We start from the raw sequence: 26,899 nt of genomic DNA on the forward strand, positions 1-26,899 counted from the left end.
TCTGGAGGGCCAAAAGTTTTCCATATCTGCTACAAACCTTCATAGTCCTTCATCACCTTGGTACATGCACCAATTCCCTCTTCCATTTCCAGTCTGCTCTAATCCTATTTTACTATAACATACCTATTTGCACATCAAAGCAAGTGCCAATTTCCAGGCCATGGTTTACAAACCCACTTCAATCCCATGGTTTGGAGGGTCACCACTACCATGTTTTGCCCAACTTAGTCATTATTTTAAGCTACAGTTAGAAGGAATTGGAAACTAGAACAAGACTTTGGCATGAAAGAGAAGCTGATCCTCCCCAAACATTCTTTCCAAGGAATGCTTGGAATTGTTTGGAGGCAGTAAGGATTTGTTAAAGAAATTTTTTCATCATCTGGGAGTCTTTTGAGAAGCTGTTAAAAGTGGGATAAAATTTATGTATGTTTCTATAACTGTAGCCAAACTGAGAAAAAGAGGGTGGTATCAGCCTTCTTGGGAGAACTACAAAGGTCTGTAGAAGTCCAAAACATATTGAGGGGTGGGGATTTTATGGGGTGAAATACCCAAACATGCTCAGTAGCTATAGAACACTGAGTGCGTGTTGGGGAAATGGATGAGGCCATGGCTGGCTGGCACCCTAAGCAGAAGCACACCACACTGCGATGTTTTGTTGCCCATCCCACTTGCTATAAAGAATTTCCATATAAGAAGTACAAAATGTCACCGTATATTACGAAGAAGGAACTACAATGGAAATCAGGTGACATGTAGCTTGTGTATAGATAGTAAGTGTTCTTGGGAAAATACAATGTGTCCCAAACAACCTATTCCCTGATAATATACAGGTAATGTGCTATACATGGAACTGCCTTTCTAGGCTATTGGGAAATTTCAATTACTTGAGACAAAAGTGGAGAAATCTTTATCTGGACCATCTAGAAATGAGTATGGTCCATTTTAAAGATTTCTTTACATATCTTTGCTGCCTACCAGACTTTCCAACCAAAAATCAAAATGCTAGTTTTAGGTCTAGGAATAGGGAGCCTGAAAGACTTCTCCCCTATGAACTTGCCCAGCCACTGATACTACCGGAGACATGACTGTGAAAGCTCTCACATTCTGAGATGGGTGACTATCAGAGATTATGGTAGTAACATCTCAACTATGTAATCTTATTAAAGGATTATGTTCTTGTGAGTTTTTAATGCTTTCTAACAGTTTGGTGACTTTAAGTCCAGAGGCTTTGGCTTACACAGATTATCTGTCTACAGGTAGAAGTACCCCAACGGTGATGTCTTATTTATCTGGACACTTTCCATTTGTAGTTACAACTATACCAGCTGACAAAATTTTCAAATCTATTCTTACACAGCAAGCTTTAGATGAATTGTGTTGATTCCAGGGAATCAAAGATACAAACTGGATAGGTTCAGCCTGTTAGTGGATGAACTACTGCTGGTAAAACAATGTGAATGCACAGTGCTTTGCTGGATCCAGTCAAACTCCATGTACTTCACTGATCTGAGGTTTTTTACACTCACACTGTGTATAAAATTTATGAAAAAAATAAATAACATTGTATTTTCAAATGTGGCCTTCTAGATGGCTTCGAGATGTTCTAAAACATAGTATGATAGCTATTCCTAAGTCAATCTGAGTTATCCTTTTACAAAGTGTCCTGCAGCTTTCATAATTTTACCTGCCTTTGCTTTGGTTTAACAATGGAGCTTGTGTAGAAACCCCACCACCTTTTCCCGTTAAGTTGTGCCCTATGGTAATTTACTACACTGACATCAAGTTTTTAAGTATTAAACAAAAATGGTAATCAAATAAAGGATGATGAAGAATCTGAGTTAGCATGAGTAAATATATAACATTAGCAGATTTGGAAGTTAATACATTAATGAGATATTAAATGGAGAGGGAGACATATGGTGATATCCAATTAAGTGATGCCTAGAAGAGTGATTGTTGGCATCCATCTGTCTTGAGAGACAATGGAAGAGTGCGTCTTCAGGGGTAAAGTGAAACTATTGGAGAGTTACAGCACCTGCTGTGGCTGTTGAGACTAAAATGGGAGAGACACATTTTGTTGCAGCTGGGCGGATCTTCAGTCGAGCACCAGGGAGAAGTATATGCCAAAGAGAGTTGGGGCAAGAACAGAGGCCTGTTTTACACTGCTCTTTATAGGAAAGGCGTTTGAGGATGAACCATCATACTGGACAGTGGCATGCATGTTCTTGTGGAAGGCCACAATCATCTTGTGGAGCCTAGGTGGGCATTCTATTTTGTTGAGCAATGTGAAGAGTCCTTTTTAACTGACCAAGGTCAAAGGCTTTTGTCAGGTCTATGAAGGAGATGTACAAGGAGGATTTCTGCTCTTGGCATTTCTCCTGCAGCTGGTGCAATGAGAAAAAGCATGTCGACTGTTGACCTCTGAGCTCTAAAGCAACATTGTGACTCTGGATAGACTCTGTTGGTGAGAGACTGTAATCTGTTGAGAACTACAGGGGCAAAGACGGTTTCTACAGTATTCAGCAGGGAGATTCCACAATAGTTCTTACAATCATGGCAGTCACCTTTGTTCTTATAGAGGATCACAGTCCTGGGGATCATGAGAGGTGCATTATGTTGGAAGAATTGAGGCTAGCTTTCAGCACTTCTGTTGAGATTCTGTCCTGTCCTGGGGCTTAACCTTATGCCTGAGAGTTGATGGCATTCTTAAGCTCATCAAGGAAGGGGGGAGCATCCAACTCTCCAAGACAAGCAGAGTCTGAATGCTGTCAATTGCTGTGTCAGAGACCATGTTTTCCTGCGAGAACGGTTCTTGATAGTGCTCTGGCCATCACTTCATCTGTTTGCTGCAGTCTGTGATGATCTCTCTAGACAAGGTTTTTAGCAGTGCAGTTTTCCTGACAGTCTAAAGGTTGTCTGCATACCTCAAGTAGACTCACTGAAATCAGTGGTCTTAATTTAGCTATGAGTAACTTAAGTCCATTTATTTCAAGGGGGCTGCTCTAAGTACAACTTAATTGGATGCCACGTATACTGTACATATTTAAGTTATTTAGAGCACAAGAGCAAATTCTATGACAATCAATTTGATACTGCATTTTCATATATTTATAGTGCAGGCCTATACATGTCTTATCACAAGTACGTCCTTCTAAATGAGGAACCCCATGGAAGCTTTCAATAAATCTCCCATACTACTCTGATATGGTAAATGGAGGTAAAATAATTAAAAAGAGAAATAACTAATTTTAAAAGGATTTTTTTAAAGAAAAGAAAACCCAACTGATGCAACTATGCAGTGTGTGTGTGTGTGTGTGTGTGTGAGAGAGAGAGAGAGAGAGAGAGAGAGAGAGAGAGAGAGAGAGAAATATGGATGGATCAAGTTGTACTTTAAAATAAAAAAATCAACAGAGCTGCTATTGATTTCAGTGATCATAGCAACCACACACAGGGTGAGTTTTTGGTGAATCAGGTCCATGTACCTGGTGGCTGCATTGTTACCTGGTGACAGAATTCTGACCACCTGTTTGAGAGGCATAATCTAGTTTATTTTTCTTCTGCTCTTAACAGGTAATTGGCACTGTCAGAGCTGACAGTTACTAACAGTTTGGTAGGTTCATATGTAAAGTTATTTGCACCCAGTCCACTATTGCACAGAAAGATCTGTGCACTGGAACCCAAGACATAAAATCTTGAATTTATAAGCAGACAACTTTTTCTTATTTTCCTATCTTACTGTATTTATCTCTGTTCATCTAATTTGCTTGTATGATTTAATTCTCTTAATCTAAATACATGGTCCTCTTAATAAGCTGTAATACTTTCTTATTAGTAAGAGTAAAAGCCATTTTAGAATTCATTAAGCATCACCATTTAGATTTCCGGAAATTCGTTCAACTTCCAAAAATGTTCAAAAACCAAGGCGCGGCTTCCAATTGGCTGCAGGAGCTTCCACTCAATCAGAAGCCACGGAAGCCCCACCAGACATTTGGGTTCCAAAGAACGTTCACAAACCGGAACACTCACTTCCAGGTTTGCGGCGTTCAGGAGCCAAAACGTTCGAGTCGCAAGGCAGTCAACAGCCAAGGTACGACTGTATAATAAACACACTGCTTTCAGTGTAGTTTGCAACAACAAATTTTGTTCTTTTTAGCCCTACAATTGAATTAAAAGTGCAGAGTGAATGCTGTCGCTTCAGTTTATTCTTACAAACTTATTTCAGTTGCCTGGAGCTGCAAAATCAAAAATTTTAACCAACCGAGCAGCTATAAAGACAGAATTAAGAATTTGTACATTTATGTAAAAGCTTTACAGCCATAGCCTATGAGCTTCCCAGTCAGCAAAGTAATTAGAAAAGGTGCCAGCAACATCACAATTTGGGGTGACACTGCACTGGTGTCAGCAGCCAACCTCAGGCTGTCATACAGGAGTGGCTGTGTGGACCAGCAGTGCAGTGCAAAGCTGCTAAAGCAGAGTGGTTGTGAAAGAAATGAACAGTGGGCATGCAAAACTAGGGATAATAAACCTACATTGTATTATAAAAGCATGCTATTATGGAACACACTGGCAAAGACCTAGATGCCTCAAATTTGAAAAACAGGACTGAAACTAAAGAAGCAGCTCAAATGGAATAGAATGCTGTTTAGAGTATATATGGCTGCAACATTAGGCTGAAGCTCCTCATTTACATTGTTGATTGAACCTACTAGTTGTGTGCAACAGACACTGAAGGAGACCTACTGGCTCAGAAAATTGCTTGCTTTGCTATGGATCCAGAATTAGTTAAAACCTATTTCCCCAAGCACTGTGGCTGGCTGATGGAATGAAATGCCAAAACCTACACTTAAAAGTGTGCCAGCAACACTGATTCCAACAACATGAAAAGGAAGGTAGTGATATTTTAGATCAGAAAACTAAGAATTCACACAAGAGCCATTTGGATAAACTTCTCAGGAGTAATTAAAAAAAATGGTAAAAGTGAGATCTTTTTAAAAAATTACAAACACAAAAGTCCTGGTCTTCTAAAAATAAGAAAAATGTGAAAGCCATCTCAGTCCATAATAGCAAAGCTATTTACATTTTTGCAGAGTTCATCATATTGCTTAGAAATAAACGATTTCTCTATAAAATAAGATGTGTTGCAAGTCATCGTATTCAAATTGCAGAAAAAGACTCCACAGGATCATAAATATATTTCCTGTTGAATATGAATATATATCATGACAAATGTTTCTTTCTACCACTTCTAATTTTGCTTAGCTAGTGGAGCTAAATATAAACCAGAAAACTATACCTTTGTATCATGCCGTATTGTTGAGACTGGAGTGACTTCTTCTGATTTCTTCTTTTTATTCTGGTCCTCATCCTTCTCCTCTTCCACCTTTTTCTCTGGAGTCACAGTGGTTATCAAGTTCGTTTGAGAGATGCCCTTTGTCGTGGCATACTGGCCAGTACCAACCTCTGCAGCAGACATAGAATCCTTCATGTACATTTCATGGTTTTCATTGACTGATGCTAAAAGCAAATATAATTTGAAGAGGTAAAGTCTAACATAAATTGCGCTGCAAAGCCAAATAAAAATAAATGTGGATTAAAGCAATTTGCCAAGGAGCTAAAAATGTCATGTTTCAGAAACATGCAGAAACATGTATAATTACTAAGTATATTTGCAAAGGGTGTGCATATGCATACACACATATTAAGGCTTTATATGTATTCATACACATGCAGATGCTCCATAACACATATTCAGAATACATTTATAATATTAGTTGCTAGAATGCTTAACATCAAAAAACTAACATGATTTGAGCATGTTGCAGCGTTTCTCGCTTAAGGGAACAGTGTAAATAATAATCAATATGCAATGCGCATAGCAGAAAAGGGTTCTGTTTACTATTTCAATTATAATGTAACCAGATGCAATGCAACCAAAATGGAGCCAAAAAGGAGGACAGTATAAACCTAAAAAAATAAAACTGTACATCCAAAGAAGATTCCATAATTATTGGAAACGAAAAAGATTTTTTTAGAAAGCTGAGTATGTAAAAAATGATTTATAGGACTGGTATCATTGCATTGAAACATTATGATAAAAAAACACCTCTAATGGTCCAAAATTTGTATGTTATGTTATTATGAATCAAAATTATACTTCTGTGTATATTACAGACCTTTTCCTCTATACATATCAAAAGCAAATGGCAAATCGATCTATCTAGCTGTTTCAGAATTGCACTGTAAATCATAACTGTAGAAACCTTTTCCTAGAGTAAAATTCTGGCGGTGAGAAGCTATAATAATTTCCATTCCATTTTTGTAGACTTAAATGATACCATGGTACTCTGCAAGACTGCCAATGGGGGGGGGGGACAAACTAGATGTGTGACGTTACTCAAGTTGTTAGCCCTTGCATGGTTGTTGTTTTGAAAACCAATGAACAGCTTTATAGGAGGCAAGTAAGTCAGATCAGAGTCATGACATGAGGTTTTATCACATTCCCTCTGTTACAGTCCTGATCAGAACTGGGCGCCAATGGCAGTTTTCACTCCACCGCAAGTAGCAGGCATAGTTCCACTGACACCAATCAGAGAAACATCTGTCCAAGCATTAACTCACTTCCTCCTTCCCATTCTAAGGCCCAAAACTGGTTTGACCTCCCCATTCACATAACCTGTTACTTATTAAAGAAAAAACTAACTGCAAGCACTAACAATATTATAGTCTCATTTGGCCCTCCATGGTAAGTCCTGGGGAAACAGACTTACAATAACTAATTCTGTAAGCTTTCCCCCATTTCCCCCCTTACAAGTATTTAGTTCCCCAAATTAGTAACCAGTGCAAGGTAAACCTACTCCATGGTTAATTTCTAATTACCAATTTGTAATAATACCATGTTCCACCTTTTTATATGCTTCACTCAGAGTGATTTTTCAAATTAATGTAGTCATAATTCTGTTCTGCCTCAACAAACCCTTTGGAAAAAACCTAATCTGCACTTTCAGAATTTGTATATATTATCTGTGATTTAGAGATACATGTACATTCAATTTGTATGCACATCAAAAATTATTGGAGCACCTTTCCCTCTCTTAGTAAACTCAAATCACATTTTACACCCCCTATTTTTAAAAAAGGGGCTCATGTTCTGCCCAGAAAAAAACACTGTCCAATTAACCATGATGTAACCTATGCATGCATACAAGACAATGATTAGGGTTGTTCTGATCTGATTTTTGCTAGAGATATTTACTTAATAAAAACTAAGCAAAGAAAAACAACACTGAGAACAATTTGTACTCTGAGATGCATGCATAGCAGCAAGGTCACGAGTTGCTTGGTAACCAGCAGGAAGCATATTAGTACTCAAAAGGATCAAAATTAATGAGTGATAAGCGCTCATGTTATCAGTTTCAGCAGGGAACACCAGGGATTATCATTAATTTATATGGATCACAATTTTTTCCATTGACCCTGGCAGTTGCTTGGTATCTGCTTTATATTCTTTTTCTTATGTATAGAAATTTGAATAGCAGCTTCCTAAAAGACAGTTACATGCCGATTTTCTATCTGCAAATAAATAGTATTAAACTGAAAATTGGTTAGGTGAGTTCACATTTTGAGCATCATGTTTTGTTAGTTTTAAAGGGTTGCAAATTGTTGGTAAGCGTAAGCAACAAAAGTAGCAGTAAAGAGGAAGGAAAGAGCTAGCTCAGGAGCCTTGATTTGTCTTTCACAACATATATTAATTTATTTACACCGTATGCATGCAGGCGAGGCTGGAATCTAGGCAACACCTGAAAATTAGAATGCTGCTTACCTGGGACTCCACGGAGGTGGGGTTTGTGGCCTGGCTTGACAGAAGCCTGGATCCGAGCCCTTCTTAGGCTACAGGTAGCCACTGAGGGATGCCAGCACCTCCCTCTGCAGCCATGTGACATGCCTGGAGGCCTTGTTCAAGTGAGCCAGTCAGGAACAAGCTGAGGGGTAGGGCTGTGGACCTGACAACCCTAGTTCCCAGTTAAATCCATCTAATATTAATAAATATTAGCTGCACACAGCCACCTCAGCTCCAATCCTTGCTGAACTTCCAACCCACCTGCCCTGTTTATGGGTCCTGCCCATAGGTGTGCAGGCAGCTATATGGAAATGACTTAATTTCCATATAGGCAGGCAGACAACTGATGTGACACCAATCTGAAACCTAAAAATGAGTTCTGGTGGCAATTGTTTTATGTATTTATTCGAGTCTCTTTGGGATCTAGGTCAACTATCGAGTATATATTTGGTTGGAACACCCTAAAAAGCTGAGGGAAACAGAAAGCATTTCAGTAACTGAAGAAAGACTGGTGGTTGAAGGAACAGGTGGGCCAAGGTTGAAGTTTCATTGTTCTTCTTTCCACAACTTTTGTGTACTGCCGTATGAATAAGCCCAGGAAAAGCAGAAGGCTAATATTTATTTAATGGGCATTTTATAATGAATGAAGGATCATGCATATACTTACAAGCATCATCCGACAGAAGCTCAAGGGACATGAGATTACAGGAAGCTTAAATCTGTTCTCTAACAATATAAAAAAAATTAAGATAAAACTCCAAATAAAGACCATCAAGAGCATCTTACCGCCATCTAAGCTGCGAGACATCGTATAGCGTTTGCTTGATGAACGCTCAAAGTAAGGTGCTGGGCGGTCTATCAGTGCACTTGCTCTCCTTGTCTGGGCTTGTGTCCTTCCACTGTAGCGAAACTTGGAACCCAGTGTAAGAAATTTTTTGGGAGGAGCCTCTGGGAGCAAGAGCCTAGAACATATCACACAGAATGCTTGTGACGAATTGCAGGTTTTAAATGGGAAAAATGAAGTGAAAAATAAATTCTGGGCATCCATGTCTCTATAATCCTTTATTTGAGTAGATACGGTTATAACACAGTGCTCCTACGCATGCCTCCTCAGATGTAAATCTAGTTATATCCACTGGTACTAACACCCAGGCTAGGTGGACATAGATCTACAGCCTCAGTTTTATGCTAAATTAAATATTGTAGAACCTTCCCGTCCCTCCCCTTCTGTCCGCTGCAGCATGCCAGACATCCTTAAAATCTACTCCAGAGGGTTCTGCACGTGCAGTGTTGGATACAACCCATAAATTATAGTTAGAAACAGCTGAATATTTTGAAGTCTTTGTCAAATAATAATGATGATGATGATGATGATGATGATGTCTGTTATTCTTTTCAAAAACATGTATCAACAACTGCTTCTTCACAAATATATCTACATATCCACAAACACACAAACATCACATACCCCAGTCATTTTGTGTGGCACTGACACTGATTATGTTGGTACCCCTAATCTGACCTCACCCTAAAAAAGAATCCCTAGATAATATCAACTCATTATATAGTAACTGTTCTCCCACATCATTGGTGAAATTATCTTCATAGATGTAGTCCTGCCCAACCATGACTCTGGGTGTGGGGCTCATCCAAGGAGGAGGAGTGGGTCTCTTGCAGAGGCCTCAATTACCACCAGGGACCATGAAGTGCTTCTTCTTATAGTCAAGCATATATTTCGAATGTTTCTCTACACCAATGATCAAGAAGAATGTTACATTTTAATGGGTTGTATCCAATGCTAGCCCTACTCAAAGGAGACCCATTTACTGTAAATGGACATTATGTTTTTACTTGCCCAACAGAACAACTCCTGTTTCCTCTGCTGTTCTGGGGTTTCTGGGGTGGGGGGAGAGTCGAGAAAGCCCTGCTGCACTAATAGAAGCCAGTATGCTGGCTCCTGCTAGCAGAACTATTTAGCTGTATCCTTCTTAAATACATTTTAGTTTTTCTTCTTTATTTCTATGTGTCATGTTTTAAAATATAAAAGAGATTGTATACCTGAAAAATGTATGATGTTCAACACATACTTTCCATAAACGCTTCGCAGCACGATGATTTGGTAATTTAAACCCAATTGTGCTTTCAAATTGCTCAAACTAGGAGAGAAAAGAACATTTAATTTTGAGTTAAGATGTAACAAACATACAGTGAAGCAGATTACCAACTCAAGAAATTTGTATACATCTGCATATATTACATACAGGCAGATATATTACATACAGGCAGACTGGGTCAACTCGGTTAGGGTTGCCAATGTAAGCAAATAATATGCAGTGTATTCTAGATTTATGGCTGCTCATGAAGCCTTACTTTGGTCCCTTGCAGCCTGAGTTGAGTATACAGACATTCCCAAGGGAATATATATTGTAAGTAAATATAATGACATAAAAACAGGATCAGTTCTGGTTTGCTAATAAACACCATGTCAGAGTTCTTCTACACATTTCAGATGTTGCTGGACTACCAGTGCCCAGACTGATGGGAGCTGAAGTCCAACAATACCTGGAGAGCTAAAAGTTGACATCAAGGAATCCACAACTATTTAAGAAAGGATATTTGATTAATGTCTGTCAAAATATATGAAAGTGTATCTTAACTGCTATTAATAGGTTTTACCGGACTCGTTGCCCAACCATGACAAACGCCAAGTGCTGTAGAGAAACTTAACACATCAAGACACTATTATTGCTACATTAATCAACTGTGACGTAAGATTCTCATCTTGCTGCCACACAGAAATCAGCTGTTATTTCTGACAATGTGCTGCTCTGGGGTTTAAAAGTAGGAGAACAAAGTAACTTCCTACTCAGATATGAAGTTTAATAACAGCTTCAACAACTCAATATCCCCAATACTAACCCAATCTTAGAAAAGTTCTGATTAATAAATTATACAAGAATTAAAACACTGGGTGGGGGGAGTCCAAAATAATGTGAAAATGATGATCTTGGTAAGTAAACATTTGCCTAGTACAAAGAGGGTGAGGAAGAATGAAGCAGAGTGCATATGTAAGAAAGGACACAAGTGTATGCTACAATTCCTAATTGTGTGAATGCTGTCATATGTAGTTTGGCCCTCAGAAAGGCAAGGGGGGTGGTGGTTGTTCTGGCAACAGGGGAAATACAGCATAATGCCATGACTGCCACGGACTTGGTTACATACACTTGCATGAACTCAGTTAATGATTATATGAAATTGGGCAACTGGAGCAGTCCACTTCGCAAAAGGAACACTGAAATACATTCTGTTTGCTGAAGTCCACTTACTTCCCCTGGTCGGATTTTGATATAGAAGTTATTCCTCTTGTATGAAATTTTGAGAACCTTAGGCCAAGCAAATCTGTTTATTCTGAGTCTGTCCCGATATATCAAGAGACCACTTGCGCAAACCCCTAACATGATTTCAACTCCTTCAGAGTCCTAAAAAAAAAGATGTTTCAAAATATGTTATTTTTTAATCTTTAGAGCATCAATGGTTCATTTCCATTTTCACAATCGCAAGCTTTTTGAACATCAGCTTGGAGGTGGACAGCATTCCTTTGTGGGGAATGCCATCCACTGAACCACAAAGTTATCTCATTTCTGGCAAAAACAGTTAATGTAATTAACAGAACACAAAATAAAAGACTTGCTTTCACTCAAATATCTATGCAGATTTCCTTCTGAAATGCCCTACAGTCCTTTCAAAACCTGTGTATATATTATATACATTTATCTAAGCTTTTGAAAAGATTTTATGCAGAATATGCTCAGAATAACATGCACTTCATAATTTTCTTCTGGTCAGCAACATTTTGCCAAAAACATGATCCATTTAATATATAATAACTAAGATGTAAACGTGTGATCTTAAATTGAGGAAGACTAGAGCCGCATATCAAGCCAAACCCCTTTTTGCAGACACTATTTCACCATATATAAGTACAGTACATTTTGGTTCGGTTAACTCTATTCCATGGCACTGATTACAGAACTTTCCACAGGTACATAAGACAAAGGGCCAATTCACACACAATGGTAAGCCAAATCATGGTCTGGAAAGAATGAGCAAGCATGAGCAAGCTCAGAGAGAAAATCATGACTACTTTGGCGCTCCCACAGTCATCCTGCTGCCCTGATACCTGGAGCTAAGCCATAGTTTGGCTTAGCTTTTCATGCAAACTCAGTCTCAAGGTTTGTCTCACTCCCCAAAAGCCATGAGCTGCAACCAATGGTTTACCATTATTTTCTTACTGATTACCCACCTGCTTGCTTGTCACAAAGCCATGGTTTAGCTTAGCATTAGCATTAGGCCAGAGCCTCTTCAATGGCTCTGTGGACGCTGCACAATGTACCACTGAAACTACATGCCCTCTATAACATAGATCTGACTGAATTTCCATTTCAGTTAAAAGTGCTTTAGCATTCTTTTTATTTTATAATCATCATTGAAATATATTAAATAAACTAGACAATAAAAATCAATGCATGAATGGCAACACTTCTAAGTTCCTAATCTGAACCATCCTGCTACTTATACTGTACCTTGGCATGGTGCAGATCTACTCCGTACATGGACAATTTTTTTGCATTCTCCAAAAAATGCATCTCAGCTTCTGCAGGTGTCATTCCCCTAAAGATAATCAACATGAGTAGAAATAAACACACTTAAAAATGAACTTGTTTCCCAGAAAATAAATGTGTCCTTTATGATGATTTAAATGATTTCATGCAATTGTCTGTTTTACACTATTATTCACTCCATCCAGTCATTTCCCCCTCAGTGTAATGCTTTGAAATTCAGTACATTTTTCCTGAAGGATAGAATTCCAAAGGACTCTATTGTATACATTTTTCCCCTGCTTATATTACCTGTGGCTTTTATGAAGCTCTATTACTTTGTCTTCCAGTTCTTTAGTATGGTTTGGTGCAAAGCGAAATTCACTGACGTAATCACTTCCGTATTCATCAGGATCATAATCTCCAAGCTCTGACTGAACTGTATAGGAGCCCAATAGTGCAAGTGTAACAAAAGAACATGGCAGTCGTCCAGAAACTATGTCATCTCTCAGCTGTAAACAGAGGTAGTACCTGCAACATTTTTTTGGGGGGGGGTTAAAAAACACACCTCATTAACACCTCCATACCCCTCCAAGTTCTAGCAATTCACAAGCAGCTTAAAGGTTCCATTAAGCCTAGACAAGTGCAGAATCTTTGCTTTAACCAAAGTGGTAGGAAGCAGAAGAAAGGACAAACAGGAATGTGAAAGAAATCTCTTCTTTCCATCATAGGGCAGTTGGGAGATGACCGGTTAGGTTGATACATAATGGAGCACTTGATCCCAAGAAGTGGTGTGCACATATGAAGAAACAGTAGATGCAGTCAGAACTCCAGTTTTTATTTTAGGTACAACAGAGTTCTCCCTCCCCACGCACTATATATTTATTAGAAGAATTTATACATTGAGTAGAAGTGCCAAGGCTGTTTACAAACAAACAAAAACAACAAAATACCACAACAGAACCAGCTCAATAAAACAAAGTCACAATAAAACATTAAAATATCAGTCATAACAATCAGGAATGGTGGGAATTGGTTCTTCTCAGTATGTCACTGCTGTATTATTTTAATTGCAATCCATGTTTCCTCTTCTGCTTACTTTTCAGTTAATGCTAACTATTAAGTGGCAATTTCAGAAATATGTCTTTCACCTGCTAATGGTAGCAAAGAACTATTCCCTCCATTTACTGCAGCATCTTCATATGTTCACAATTATGTGAATGCCACAGCCACTGTTAGGGACAGATGAGGTCTCCTCAGCTCAAATTTTCTGAGATTTTTCAGAGAAACCCAGCCTTCCGCTATGACAATTATCCAGCCCTTCCCCAAAACTTACTGTAGGCAGGATGGGTCAGTCATTAGCAAGGAAGTTTGGTTCCCAGCAATGGAGGCTCATGAGTATGTGCAGGAAGCATGTGAAATGTAGTTTTCAAATGCTCTTTGCTACACTTCACAGGTTTCAGTGCACTGGATGCCATAAGGTTGAGGTGTTGGCTACTGCAAGCCCACCCTAATACACCTACCCCTGCAACAAAGGTAAGTGGATGGCAGTGAGGCAAGATTATTATAAGCTAGACCTTTGCGGGAGGGGGGCAGGTGGATGAGGATGATACAGCTCCAATATCTACATTTCCTTCCATCACCCATTATCAGTATGGTAGTAAAGAGTGTTCACCTCACATTATACAAACAAATGTTTAATAATTGTTAGTTAGAGGTTGCCACCACCAATAACTTTTCATGACCAACTTATAAAGATTGCTGGGTGTTTTAAATACCTGGTAATATCTTCAGAAAGCTGGGCAGGATCAGGAGGATAGAATTTCACATTAAAAGAGAAATGCCAAGCACCACCTATAAGAAAACAAAACTTAATTAGGATTCTCTGCATACCGTGTCCAATAATGGTTATCCAGTTGTCTGAACCATTTCCTTTGCTTTCATAATTGAAGATTGAGGGCTCCTAACTTAACAAAAAATAATAAAAAGAATTGTCCCTCGGCAAACAGCAACTTATCTGAAGTGTCTGCAAAAACTTGTAGACCCAGGACAATTTTCTTGGCTAAGATACGGTTTACACAATCAAATACAAAGATAAGAACAATGCCACCTAAACATTTAGCAAGGTTGCGCCCACAACTGAGTGAAGCATATAGTTATTTCTATAAACACATTCATCAGCACCTTGGGGATATCTATCTCAGCAGAATTTCTTTGTCCTTCACCATGTACAAAATTGTAAAGATAAAACATAGAGGTCATTACTCAGAATCAGCCCTGAAAGCCTCAAGATGAGGCAATAATACCACTACAGTCAACTAGCCAGCTTAGTTCCCCTGCTCCGACCAGTTACATCGCTTATTAGTCTTAAAATGGTTCGGTCTTGCTACAAGAAGACTCTGACAAAGCAAAGAGGTATAAACATTTGCATTTTACAGCCTGATCTTGTATAACAGAAAATAAAATAAAATGAGAGGTTGTTTTGGTTTGTTACTATAGTATGTACCTTTGTGTTTTTATGTTGTAAACCACCCTGTGTTCTTCGGCTGAAGGGATGTTTAGAAATTTAATAAATAAAATAAATATCACCAGTGTCCTCTCTTGGGCCTGGCCTCAGTCATTCAAGTTCTAATGACAATCAGGTTACCATAAATGCACTCTTATGTGGGATACTCCCTTGAATGTAGCCTGGAAACTTCCATAATGCAAAGCTGCCAGAGTTCTGACTGGACCTAACAGAACAGCAAATGCTGATGGGGTTGTAGTCCATACCATCTGGACAGCATCAGGTTGGTGAAGGCTGCAATGTACTGATATTACACACATCCTTTAACCACAACACTGTGTACCAATTTTTTTTCCTCGATTCAAAATTGCTTTTGACCTTTACAGCTCTCAGTGGCCTGTAACTGGAGTATCTCTAGATTAATCTTCCTTCCCATGAGTCTAACCCTGAGGCTTTTCTCCAGATCACCTCACTATCGGATACCTGGTGAGAAGGGGAAAGTGCCTTTTTGGTTGTGATGCAACTAAACTTCTGTAATGTTCTTTGGAAAAGGTACACACAATTTTTAAAAACACGATGCTGCTTTAAATAAGGATTCGACCGCTGCTGCTTTTTAACTTGTCTTGTAAGTCTGTTTTTAAAACATGTACTGTAATTGTTACGTTCCTGCTTGCTTGCAGTTTTTATTATTTATAAGATGCCTTGAATATTTTAATAGAAAGACAGGGTAGAAATGTTTAGAAATAAAACATATAATAAATTCAGCCCACTAAGGTAAGTAAATAAGCTTTATTGTACTAGCCAAAGGCCATGACTAAACCATACAAACACTATGCGGAAAAGGAATATCTATATGCCTATAAAACTATATAAAAAACAGAGTCACTGCCTGAACCATCAAAATCATAAAATGCAGATGAACATGTAGACTGGGGACTCCACACAACATACAATATTTTTCTATTTAGACCTCTGAATATCCCTTACAGTTTACTGAAATTCTGCCCAAGTTCTTCCACTAAGGTGCCATATATCTTACCAGCAGAAGCTGTGTAAAGTATATCTTTTAATTTCAGTTTTAAGTACTTTTCTACTTTGCAACATCCTATTTTTAACTATTTAAACTTAGCACGTCATGATGAATATGCATGTTGAAGGTGTGTCAAGTTTCATTACTGAAGCCTTGGTGTGCTTGACAGTAGAGGGGTCATGTTAATCTTGACAGTACAATATATATTAAATTGTGTGCAAATTTCCTGCAGGTTTTGTCCTTTAGGGTCTGGAATGTTATATACATGAATGAACCTCTGCCCTTACAAAATACAAAGACTCTCTTTTCTTGGTCCTTCCTTACATATATTTCTGCTTGAACAAGTCCTTCGCTTGAACAAAGCTCTTGGTTTATTCAGGAAAAACAGACTTCTACATGGCAATTAATCAGAGATCTTAACAATCCTGGTGTACAAATCTCTGAGCTACTTTGGAAAATGTTTGGATTCCATTCATTTGTTTGGGAAAAGCAAGAAAGACTTCAAGTAAGCCTGCTGTGCTGTACAGATTTTAGAAAAAAGGCAGAGTCCATATTTCTTTCCCACATTGGGTAAAACAAAGAAACAGGGTGAGAAAAACTGTATACATACTTTTGCCAAATTTTCTTAGGTGCCATTGAACATTATTACTTTTAACTGCAATGATAACTGGGTGCCTTTCAGGGTAGAGGAGCCCAAAGGAGATCCTGTGTGCTAATGAATTTTTTTGTATGATTTGCATTCTTAAATTATCAGTCAATAATATTTTATGTCTGGTAATACTGGGTTCCTAAAGTAATTCTCTGAAACAGCAAGTTTTGCATTTTATATACTACAACTGCATCTCTTCCCACTGACAAGAGCAGGACTAGACTTTGCTGTTCAGGATAATCTCCTGCAGTTACCATTGTTCACATTTGGCTAAGAATTCTACATCAGATGAATCTACCATAACAAACACTGCACATTTTCTTGACTATATCAATACTGATTTTTAAAAATGGCAAGCAGCTGAAACCATTGCTGTCACATATAAACCTAGTTCAACTGAAATCCATGTGCTTAGGCTTTCAAAACAGGTTTACATAATTTGGCTATTCAAAGCAGACATTTCTTTACAGAAATTTTGATGTTTTAAAGCATTTACAACATTTTATTAAATATTTCTCATTACAAGTATACCACTTCGCTCATACTATAAATTAACATTTGTAAACCAGAAACCATGTTTTAATTCCAGATGGAGAACGCTTCCTACCAAATGTAATTGCTTGCATATACTTGGCCACTGGAAAGATTTTATTTGTGAAGTGTGATTGAGAATGAACACTGACATCTGTTTGCTACAGCAAATTCCATGTGTATGCATTGCACCAAGTTTGTAGAAAGGATCTTAAATATTCGACTTGGTTGCCTTGATGCTTAATTTATGCTGGGTACTTTTAGGTTTCTAAAGCAGTTCACAAGTACATTTACATGTCAAGCACTGGTAACAGGAGAAAGGAAGTATAAAATTGGGTAAAAATGTGGAAAAACAAATTTAAAAATACAAGGTAGAATCACAGATATATAGACCTCTTCTACAGGTATAATCACATCTTTTAGGCAGCATTCCTAATGTTACTTACCTGGAAGGAATCCCTATTAAAAACTCATAGCTAATGTCTTTAAAATGATTTAGCACAACTTACTTCGGATCTGCTTTTTTATTTCCTTGGCTGGGTCCAACCAATTCTGAAAATAAGTATTTAAAATATTTGAATGTACAAACATGTTTTTAAAATCATCAAGAAGAACAACAGCAACTAATCATTTGTTTATACCTCATCCATCTGACTGTGTTACACCAACCACTCTGGGTGGCTTCCAAAGTATAAAAACACAACTGTGCATCAAATATTAAAAACTTCCCAAATACAGGGCTGCCAGCAGATGTCTACAAAAGGTTGTGTAATGGTTTATCTCTCTGACATCTGACGGGAGGGCATTCCACAGTGTGGGAGCCACTACTGAGAAGGCCCTCTGCCTGGTTCCTTGTAACCTCATTTCTCACAATGAGGGAACCACCAGAAGGCCCTCGGAGCTGGATCTCAGTGTCCAGGGCTGACAGGGACCCCACTCCATTATGAAAAGTGCAACACTGTTGCTGACAGGAGGATGCTACGGCCTCCACTCTGACCTGTTTTGAAGGCTGATGATTCTGACAACACAATCTCAGTATCATTAATAAGACTGAAATGCTTGGATTTGATATATTTCCCCCGTTTTATCCCTTCTTTATGAATTTCCTAAATTCTTTTCTAATTTTACCTTTTGGCTTTCCATATCTTTGTATGTTAACCCGAAGTAATCTTTTTCCAGCAGGTTCAGATGTTCACATACTTTGTCAAACAGCACCTGGCCTTTTGAACGTTTCTACAGAGAAAGTATAGGAAATAAAATGTTTGAGTATCAAAACACACAAACCTTTAAAAAAATCAAGACAGCTTAAAAGAATTAAGTGAACATTCATTTAATTTCATGCTAAAAGTTTGATATTAACTGACTCATAATATGAATTTTCCATGCCTGAAATACTTCCTTCTGTTGCAAGGTATGTTGCCTTACCATTAAATTATTACTTTAATTGCAATGAAAACATAATGGGAAGGATCCATCCCACGCAGCTCACAAAATTCAGTTTTCCTGGCCCCTTCTCCACACTGAACACATCCCCAAAACCAGAAGGGCACAGGGTGGGACATGGAAGACTGCAGCAGGAAGGAGAAATTAGCAGAATTTTGGGGGAAGAGGGTTCCCCCAAATGCAGCTTTCGATCCAAGTCTGTTCTCTTCAATATTATTTGCAACAGGCCCAATGGTAGGGACTATTTTCAGCACATATGCAGAAGTTGAAAGTGTTAACGTCTTATTGGCTCTCAGTGGAACTGTCCTGATTTCTGAAATTAACTTGGACTTTTTGTAAAACTGAATATAACTTACCTAAAATTAGAATGTCATGGTCCCAGGGCTAGGAACATCAAGTATGCCTAAAGGGCAGGATATGCATCATGCAAATGTAATTTTTATAACAGTGAATGCATAGGGGTTAAGGAAAACCAAAGCTGATTGTTTCCCCAGGGGTAGGGGTGGTGTTACTCTTGATCAAAGAACTCTGCACACAATCCAAGAGAGGATTTCATGGTTGTCTAGATAATGCATTGCCTTCCCTGCACTTGCAAAGGAATTTCCAAACAGCACTGCAATAAGACATTATGGGCCAATTTAAAATGAAGAATTCTTTTTTTCAATACGGCATTCATGACTCAATTACGATTGAGCCAGGGGGACTTTGCTCACCACTAGACGAAATACGTTGGGGTGGAAGAGTTTAAAGAACAAGATAACATAGATGTGCTACTATCTAGTAAGATGAATAAGCATGACAACATTTTGAAGGAAATGTAAATTACTGTAGCATGAAAATACATTTTGAAACTTTTGAGATAATTTACCGAGGGGATTAAATGAAAGCAGGGCAAGGGTTTTATAAGGCTATCTGGAATCTGGAATAATATTCACTGTTATCTGGCCTGAATTCACCATTTTGAGAATTTTGATAGCATTAACAAAGAATAACACACTCAGGACACAAGCATCAACAATCAAGCCGAACTGCTCCCTGGTCTCCAGCCTTTGACATCTTCACCTCTGCAGCTTAGCCAACCTATAAACAAACCTCAAGCTCCCAAGCTGCCTTCATTGGAGATGCAACTATGGACACTTCTCAGTATGCCCCTCAGTCCTCTGTGGCAGATGTCACTGCAAGACGTGCCCACTGGCCCAAACGCTGGACGCTGACACTCTTCTCAACAGTTACAAGCTGGAGTTCATCTCCAATCTGTCTCCGAGATTCTTGCTGTCTCTGATATCCAATGATCCATAAAAATGCTCCGGTGAACTGCTTTGAGTTTCTGAATCAATATTTTATGCTACAATATGTGCTATCTACATTAAGTGGTAAGAGTTCATGTGCTTTCCTTTAACAGTGCATGTACATTTACCTTTTTGAAGAAACTGTTTCTATTCAGAAAGAAGTTTGAAAATTTTGGGGATATTATATTAGTTTTCAGATTAATCACTATAAAACAGAGTGATTATGTAATGTGTACTCTTGATTATTTAACTGATTTCAGCATTTGTATGTCACCCCAGAACATTTAGCTCTCTGCATGGTTTACAACGAATAGTAAAATAAAAATAGAAATGTAAATATATGAAATAAAGCATGAAACCACAAAAACAAAGCTCTTCATACCCCCCAAAATCAGAAGCACAAATTTTAAAACTGTGAGGCCCAGAATATATAAGATATTTAGGAAGCCTAGCTGAACAGAAATGACTTTGGTGATGAAAATACCACAAAGCTGGTGCCATGAGAGACTCACTGGGGAGGATGTTCCATAACCATAGTGCCCCTGCTAGAAAAGCCCCTCTTCCTGATGCCTACCTGCCTCATTTCATTTGGTGAGGGCAACTAAAGCAGGCTATATCTGAATATAATGCTCTAGAAAATCCAGGAATTATTTTGACTGTACACCCTTCAGATTGAGATTTCTGAACTATTTTGTTTTAGGAAACATAAACACAGCCCCAACTGTTAAGGGAAGATGCCTAAAAACACCCAAAAAGCTTTATAACCGTGAGGTACGAAACATAACAGGAATGCACTATCTGCATTAAAAATAATGAGTAATCTCAACAACATTACAAGTGCCATTCTTAAACTAATTTGTACTGAAACAAAATTATGCTAATTCATTTCATTCCACAGCTTCCCCCAAAGGCTATACATTTAGCCTCAAATTATTAAAGTTCCTCAGAAAGAAATAATGAAAAGGGGGAAGTCACTATGCAATTATCTATAGAGTCCTCAAGAAACCATTTAGGATGATAGAAATGGGCAGCACATAGGAAGAAGAAAATTATGTTTTCCACCAAACTGTCAACTTTGCCTGAGTTTCCAGGTTATTTTGCAAAAGGGGGAAAAGATTTTATTATCTCCATTTAGAAGACTGAGAAAAATATTAAAAAAACAATAAACGTCTCCAAGGTGAAAAACAACAGGGGACAGATACTCTTTGTGTTCCTTAATTGCCACACATTCTAGATTCAGTTTTCACCAACATAAGGCTTGTACTAAACACCAACTAGTTGACAATCACTTAGGGATGTAAATTGAAGGGATTCAAGACAGATAATTGTCAAGAGCCATGATTGTGGGTTTGTTTTTCTGTAAATCCTTTGCAACACCCTTTTATGTACACCTAGCAAGAAGTTCCAGATCAATTTAACAGGGAACATGATAAATGCTAAAAAGAACTATTTCGGTAATATCTAACACCATATGTTTTCAAATATGGGTCAGTAGCTTGCGGTACTACAGTGTAATTAGACAGTAAGGTAGAGGTACTTGCTTAATTGGAGGAACAAGTGTGATACTTGATTTTTCTGGGATTTTGTTGTCCATTTTAGTATCTGTCAATGCAGATGTGCTAGCTGAAAGACTGTTGGCAGATTATTAAGAAAATTGCTGGGCTCAGAATTATATTAAAATTCAAGGGTGCAATTTGCATCTATTTGCATTTTCATGATGACAGTACAGCACCTTGTCAATTTACAAGCCAGGCAAGGTCAAAAATCAAAGATGTTTCAGCTGGCAAATCCATATGCTGGCAACAGCTGACTGCTTTGATAAGCAATAAGCAGTTGCTGGTTAAAGGTGTTTTACTGGAGGCCTGCAGGAGGCAGGTGCCTTTTTTAACATGTAACTTTAAGAGGTACACATTCCTTGGCAGCAAATATACAACAAATGACCAAACATTGAAATTCAAATTACCATCAAAACCCCATTGTGTTGGATAGGAGAGGATAAGGGAACACAAAACAATGGTTTGCAATATACCAGTTAAATTAGCACTTCCTGTGATTTCTGATGTGCACATTCCACTGTGGCTTCATCTGACTTATAACGAGATCAAGCAAACAAAAGTATATGCTTCTTGGAAGCAGATATGCAGGCAACCATGTATATATCACATATCTCCAAAACGTGTTAATTAATTTATTTAGAAAAAAAATGTATGAACTACTTAATCAAAGCTGTATACAGAAAGTAATATAAAATAATTGTCAACGATACACCCCCCAAAATCAGCTTTTTTAAAAAACAAAAACAAATATGCAACACTAAATTGCATGCCTAGGTAGACTTGTTGAAATAAAAATGAAACAATATAGCGTGGGTGCCTGCCTAAGAAGAAGTGTTCCGAAGCACAGATATTGCCACACTAAAAGATACAATGCTCCACAAAAGAGGAACAAAGACCCAAAAATAGAAGTGGCTGAGTAAGTACATGTGGAGCAAGGTGATCCTTCAAGTAAACTGGCCTCAAGCCACTCAGGGCTTTATATACCAATAGGAAAACCTTGAATTTGGCCAGGTAATAAAGAGGAAGTCAGTGCAGGTCTTTAAGTAAAGGTAATATTGTGGTAAGATCTCAGTCCTGCCAGCAGTTGTGTTGCATTTAGACTGTAACTAAAGAGAACCAAAGGGATTATATTTCAGTTAATAGTTTCCTTCCCTACTAACAGCACAAACCAACTCTAGGCCTGAAAGAATTAAGAGTCTGGCAACACACCATTCAATTATTATTTTTTAAACAATTCAACGGTGGCAACAGGACTAAATAATTTATTCACCCCAAACCATTATTTATTGTTGCCTTCGCTGAAAAGAAAAGGAGATGGACAAAGAGAGACTCTAGCCCCCCCCCCCAAGCTCTAGATCTTAGTCCCAAAGCATTTTTATGTTCCAGATTGCTTTCACCAATCACTTTTGCAGTTTCCTTTTGCTTCTCAAGTCTTTTAAATGTATTCTTACAATTTTGCCTGTTCTTCTGTCTATTAGGACAATTCTTCACCATTTCACCTAAGCTGCTATTTACATTACAAAATGTGCATATTAATTCCATGAGTACAATTGATGTCTCAAATGGTTTGGCCCCTGACACCAACAATTTGTTTAAAGAGCTGCAATTTTAAAGCCTCTATGGTATAAAAAGTGCTGTATTTTAATCTATTTTAACTGCTGATTTACTGCTGGTTATATTATAAATGATTTGCATTTGTAACATAACTAGCAATAAATTGTATTGTATTGATTTTATAGTCATTTGTATTATATTGAGAGCCGCACTGGCTGAAAAATTGTATACAAATACACAAAATGAGTGAATAAGTAAATGTTTAATATAAGAAAGCAATCAGTTTAACTAAAGCTAGTCCATGGACCTTAGAATTCAGCTTCTGAACTTTCTCAAGTAACCTTAAGCACCCAACAGCCTAGTACTAATGTATCCTGGCCCATAGCCAACAGCAGCCTGAAGGACCATGGTACCCTGCCCTGGGAGCCCACCACCTCATATATTGAGCAAATCACACTGGCATTGAAAAAAGCAATGAAATCAGAGGCTGAGAAGACATTGCAAGCCTCATGGCATTAGAGGAAAAAGTGGAAACAAGAGGGAGGAGGTTTGACTACACTCACAGTCATACTGATGAGTCCTTTGTTAGTCTGCAAATAAATATATGGGTTATCACAATTTGCAGCAAACAATGTTAAACATTAACTCGTTAGTATAAAGTAATTTGTCTTCTAATATCTATACACACACACACACACACACACACACACACACGTAACTAACAACTTACCCACATTTAACTTGTGTGTGTTCAGCACTTGGCAGATAAATAACTAAATCAATATGTGGAAAGTGGGCAGGGTTCTGAGAAAAATGACTTTGGGAATCCCACCCGCCATTGAACCCAGTAGGTTTGGACTTTATGTGCAATCCCCAGAGTGTAAGTAGAGAACTGCCTGTATGCGTATGTCATTTACAATACCAATAATTTAATGTCACAGTTCTTAAACAGAGTTTTCTTCCTTTTTATGTATCCTTTTGAAGAATGTCACAGTTCTTAAACAGTTTTCTTCATTTTTATGTATGCTTTTGAAGATATGTATCGGTTTGAAAATGGCTTAATATACAGCACCCACATAATTTAGCAATAATGATTGAAGTATGCGAGGAAATATTGACTACAAATTAAACATTTGGTGGATTATTATAAATGCCTATTATTCAGTTTAAATACTAGGGTATACTTTGGGGGATTTCTTAGGACAGAGAAATAATGAAGAGATAAAGCAATTTTACAAGCTAATTGTTCTCCCTAAACTGTTTGTGTCTCGGACTTTTGCACTGGGAGAATGTTTAATAGAGTACAAGCTCAAGACTATGGCTCATTATATGACAATCTCTACAGAGTGTTTCTCAGCTACAAAGGGAACTATGGGACCTGCCATTTGCCATATAACCAATAAAGAATCTACACCATAGATAGATGCTCTGAAGCAACAAGCCCTTCAAAGTGTTCAAAGAGTGCTGTCATTCCCCTTTCAGTCTTCCTCTTCAGGGTAAACATGCCAAATCCCTTCACCAATTTTTCATAGGAAGAGGTATCCAGAATGTGAGAATCTTCACTACCCCTCTATGGATCCCATCCAAACTTCCTGCATCTATCTTAAAGTAAAGCACCCAGAAGTGGGCACTGTGCTGCTGAAGATGACTGTGTAATGCAGAATAAAGTGGACCTAAAATGAAATCAGTAAAGAAATAGGTCACACCACGTACAAAAGGGAGTAGGCCAGTGAGCAAACTTCTAGACTAAATAAGAACATGGGTCCATCCAGACTGAAAGAAGAAACAGAATGCAGTATAGACATTATATTACCAGGTAGCAAAGAGGAATCAATAAGCATATCACACACACACCCTGTGAGAAATAGAAAGAAATATACACACACAAAAATACACACACCTGTCTATGTAGGGCAAGGACAGTTATCCCTTTTTCTGTTAAAGGAAATTGAGGACTGGCCACCTCTCAGAGGGTGACATACCAGCGGTGGCTGTGGCCAATGCACATGTGTGGAGGTACACACACAGCATACAGATAGGCAGGAAGGCATGCATGCACACAGAGTCACACATTTGGGCATGCAACACTGCAATGAAGACTTTAAAATGCTTTGGTTCTGCTCTCTCACAGCAGTGCTAGAGTGGGAGACTTTCCTACTCAGCTCTGCATCTAGATCAAAGTGAAAGCATTTCTCAATTGCAGTGCTAAGAAGTGAGGCAATCCTACCTCGGCACTGTAATGGAGAAGGAAAACAAATTAATGTGTTCAATCATTCAATCAACACATTCAAATGTATTCTTGCCTGGCAAAGGCACCTGTTCTGCTCTTCTGGTTTGGTACTACTGCAAAAAAGAAAAGAAAGAAAGCTTTCCTTCCTGTTTCCTGAGCTCGAAAACCTTGCAATTGTACCATTGGGAAGGAGAAGTGCCTTTGTAGGGGAAACTGAGCACTGGTGATACCCTACAGTATCCCTCAGCAGAACATTTTTTAAACAATTAAATGCCAAATTATTGAGGGTCCTGGGAGCCACCCAAACCGCTTGGGGGGGGGGCAAATTCAGCCCATGGGCCACAGATCACATACCCTGATCTAGGGTCAGGCAGTAAATATAAACAACTTGAAACATCACTTTACCCATCCTAAACCAACTATAATGATTCCTTTAGTGAAGAAAAGCCTGAAGGTTTAGCCAGTTGTCAGGAACACTTTGTCTGGAATACAGTAATAGCACATGTCCACCACTTCCAGTTGACTGATTTCAATGTTTACAGTAGGTCAGTCATATGAACTGTTGACTTCTGGGCAGAAACAATTTAACTGTACAAGTTCCTTTCTTGTGATATAGGCATTTAAAAGCCCGAAAAGCTAACAATGTTCCACCAAACTTTGCTCTTAATGCAGGAGGTCTAGGTCAAGAGTTTGCAAGCAGAACAGTATGTAAAATTTAAGGGAGTGAACATTCAGAGTATGCCTCTATTTGCATTTCCCCCCTTTCCCAATACTAATATAGCCTTTTTGTAACAATAGTGGAGGGTCCCATCCTATACCGGCCTAATCTAAATAGCAGGTTTGCTCATGTGTGTGTGAGTGAGAGAGAGTGCACACAGGTGACAAGATTAATACTACCCATTTTCATTTTAAATCCCATGAGATTTATGACACAATGTTGCATAACTATTTCTTGCAGTAAAAATGTCACTGCACATATACATTCCCTAGCATTAGAACATAGGAAGATGGCTTATATACAAACTTTTACTGACTAAACACCCATTAGCTTGTTCAATTAGCTTGGTATTGTCTACACTGACTTGCAAGTTCTCATAGACTTGGGACTTTCTGCATGCAAGGCAAATGTTCTGTCCCTGATAGTCTTGTAGTGAATTCTCTCAGTGCAAATATAGAAAATACAGAATTACCATATAGCCTTGTGTCTGAATGCTGAAACACCTACCCTTTGAGAATGGATGATAAAGTTTGACTAAGGAGCTTACTGCTAACGTTCTTCTATCAGTTATTATTCCATCAAAATATGAGTTTTGTCACTTAAGAACTGCAGGCAGTCAACAGATTAATAACATTTAAACTAATTGGATTCCGCTAAGAAATGGAAATACCAATAAATGAAGTAATAACAACAACAACAACAACAACAACAACAACAACAACAACAACAACAATATGCAATACTTTAAAGACTTGTAAAAATTCACTGAGTTATCCTGGTACTGCCACAAGGAACCCTCCTTTAAAACAGTTGCAACACAGGCAGCTATTGGTGCGTCATCTTTGGCACTGATTTGCAAACTCAGGGTTAGCTGAAAATCCTTTGAACATTCTTAATCAAAATCCTAAAATACCCTTGGTTCAGTTCTGTCAGGAAAAAAATGCTTCACATATGCACA

General features: G+C 38.2%; 1 protein-coding gene across 24 annotated transcripts in view; it reads right to left on the minus strand.

Moving 5' to 3' along the window:
- EPB41L3 (erythrocyte membrane protein band 4.1 like 3) overlaps window positions 1–26,899 on the minus strand; it is a 131,948-nt gene that overhangs the window by 23,569 nt on the left and 81,480 nt on the right. For 20 of the 24 annotated variants that reach the window (XM_081873816.1, XM_081873815.1, XM_081873836.1 and 17 more), the window contains exons 4-12: window positions 18,280–18,384; window positions 17,661–17,703; window positions 14,214–14,289; window positions 12,748–12,966; window positions 12,421–12,508; window positions 11,164–11,316; window positions 9,896–9,993; window positions 8,624–8,799; window positions 5,294–5,514 (exon numbers count right to left, since the gene is read on the minus strand). In XM_081873816.1, the coding sequence (XP_081729942.1) occupies window positions 5,294–5,514; window positions 8,624–8,799; window positions 9,896–9,993; window positions 11,164–11,316; window positions 12,421–12,508; window positions 12,748–12,966; window positions 14,214–14,289; window positions 17,661–17,703; window positions 18,280–18,384 (1,179 nt within the window). The remainder of the gene's footprint in view (window positions 1–5,293; window positions 5,515–8,623; window positions 8,800–9,895; window positions 9,994–11,163; window positions 11,317–12,420; window positions 12,509–12,747; window positions 12,967–14,213; window positions 14,290–17,660; window positions 17,704–18,279; window positions 18,385–26,899) is intronic. The other 4 variants (XM_081873834.1, XM_081873814.1, XM_081873818.1 and 1 more) reach the window with 1 other exon arrangement.

Source organism: Podarcis erhardii (genome assembly GCF_964252035.2).
Source record: "Podarcis erhardii genome assembly, chromosome: 8".
NCBI lineage: Eukaryota > Metazoa > Chordata > Lepidosauria > Squamata > Lacertidae > Podarcis > Podarcis erhardii.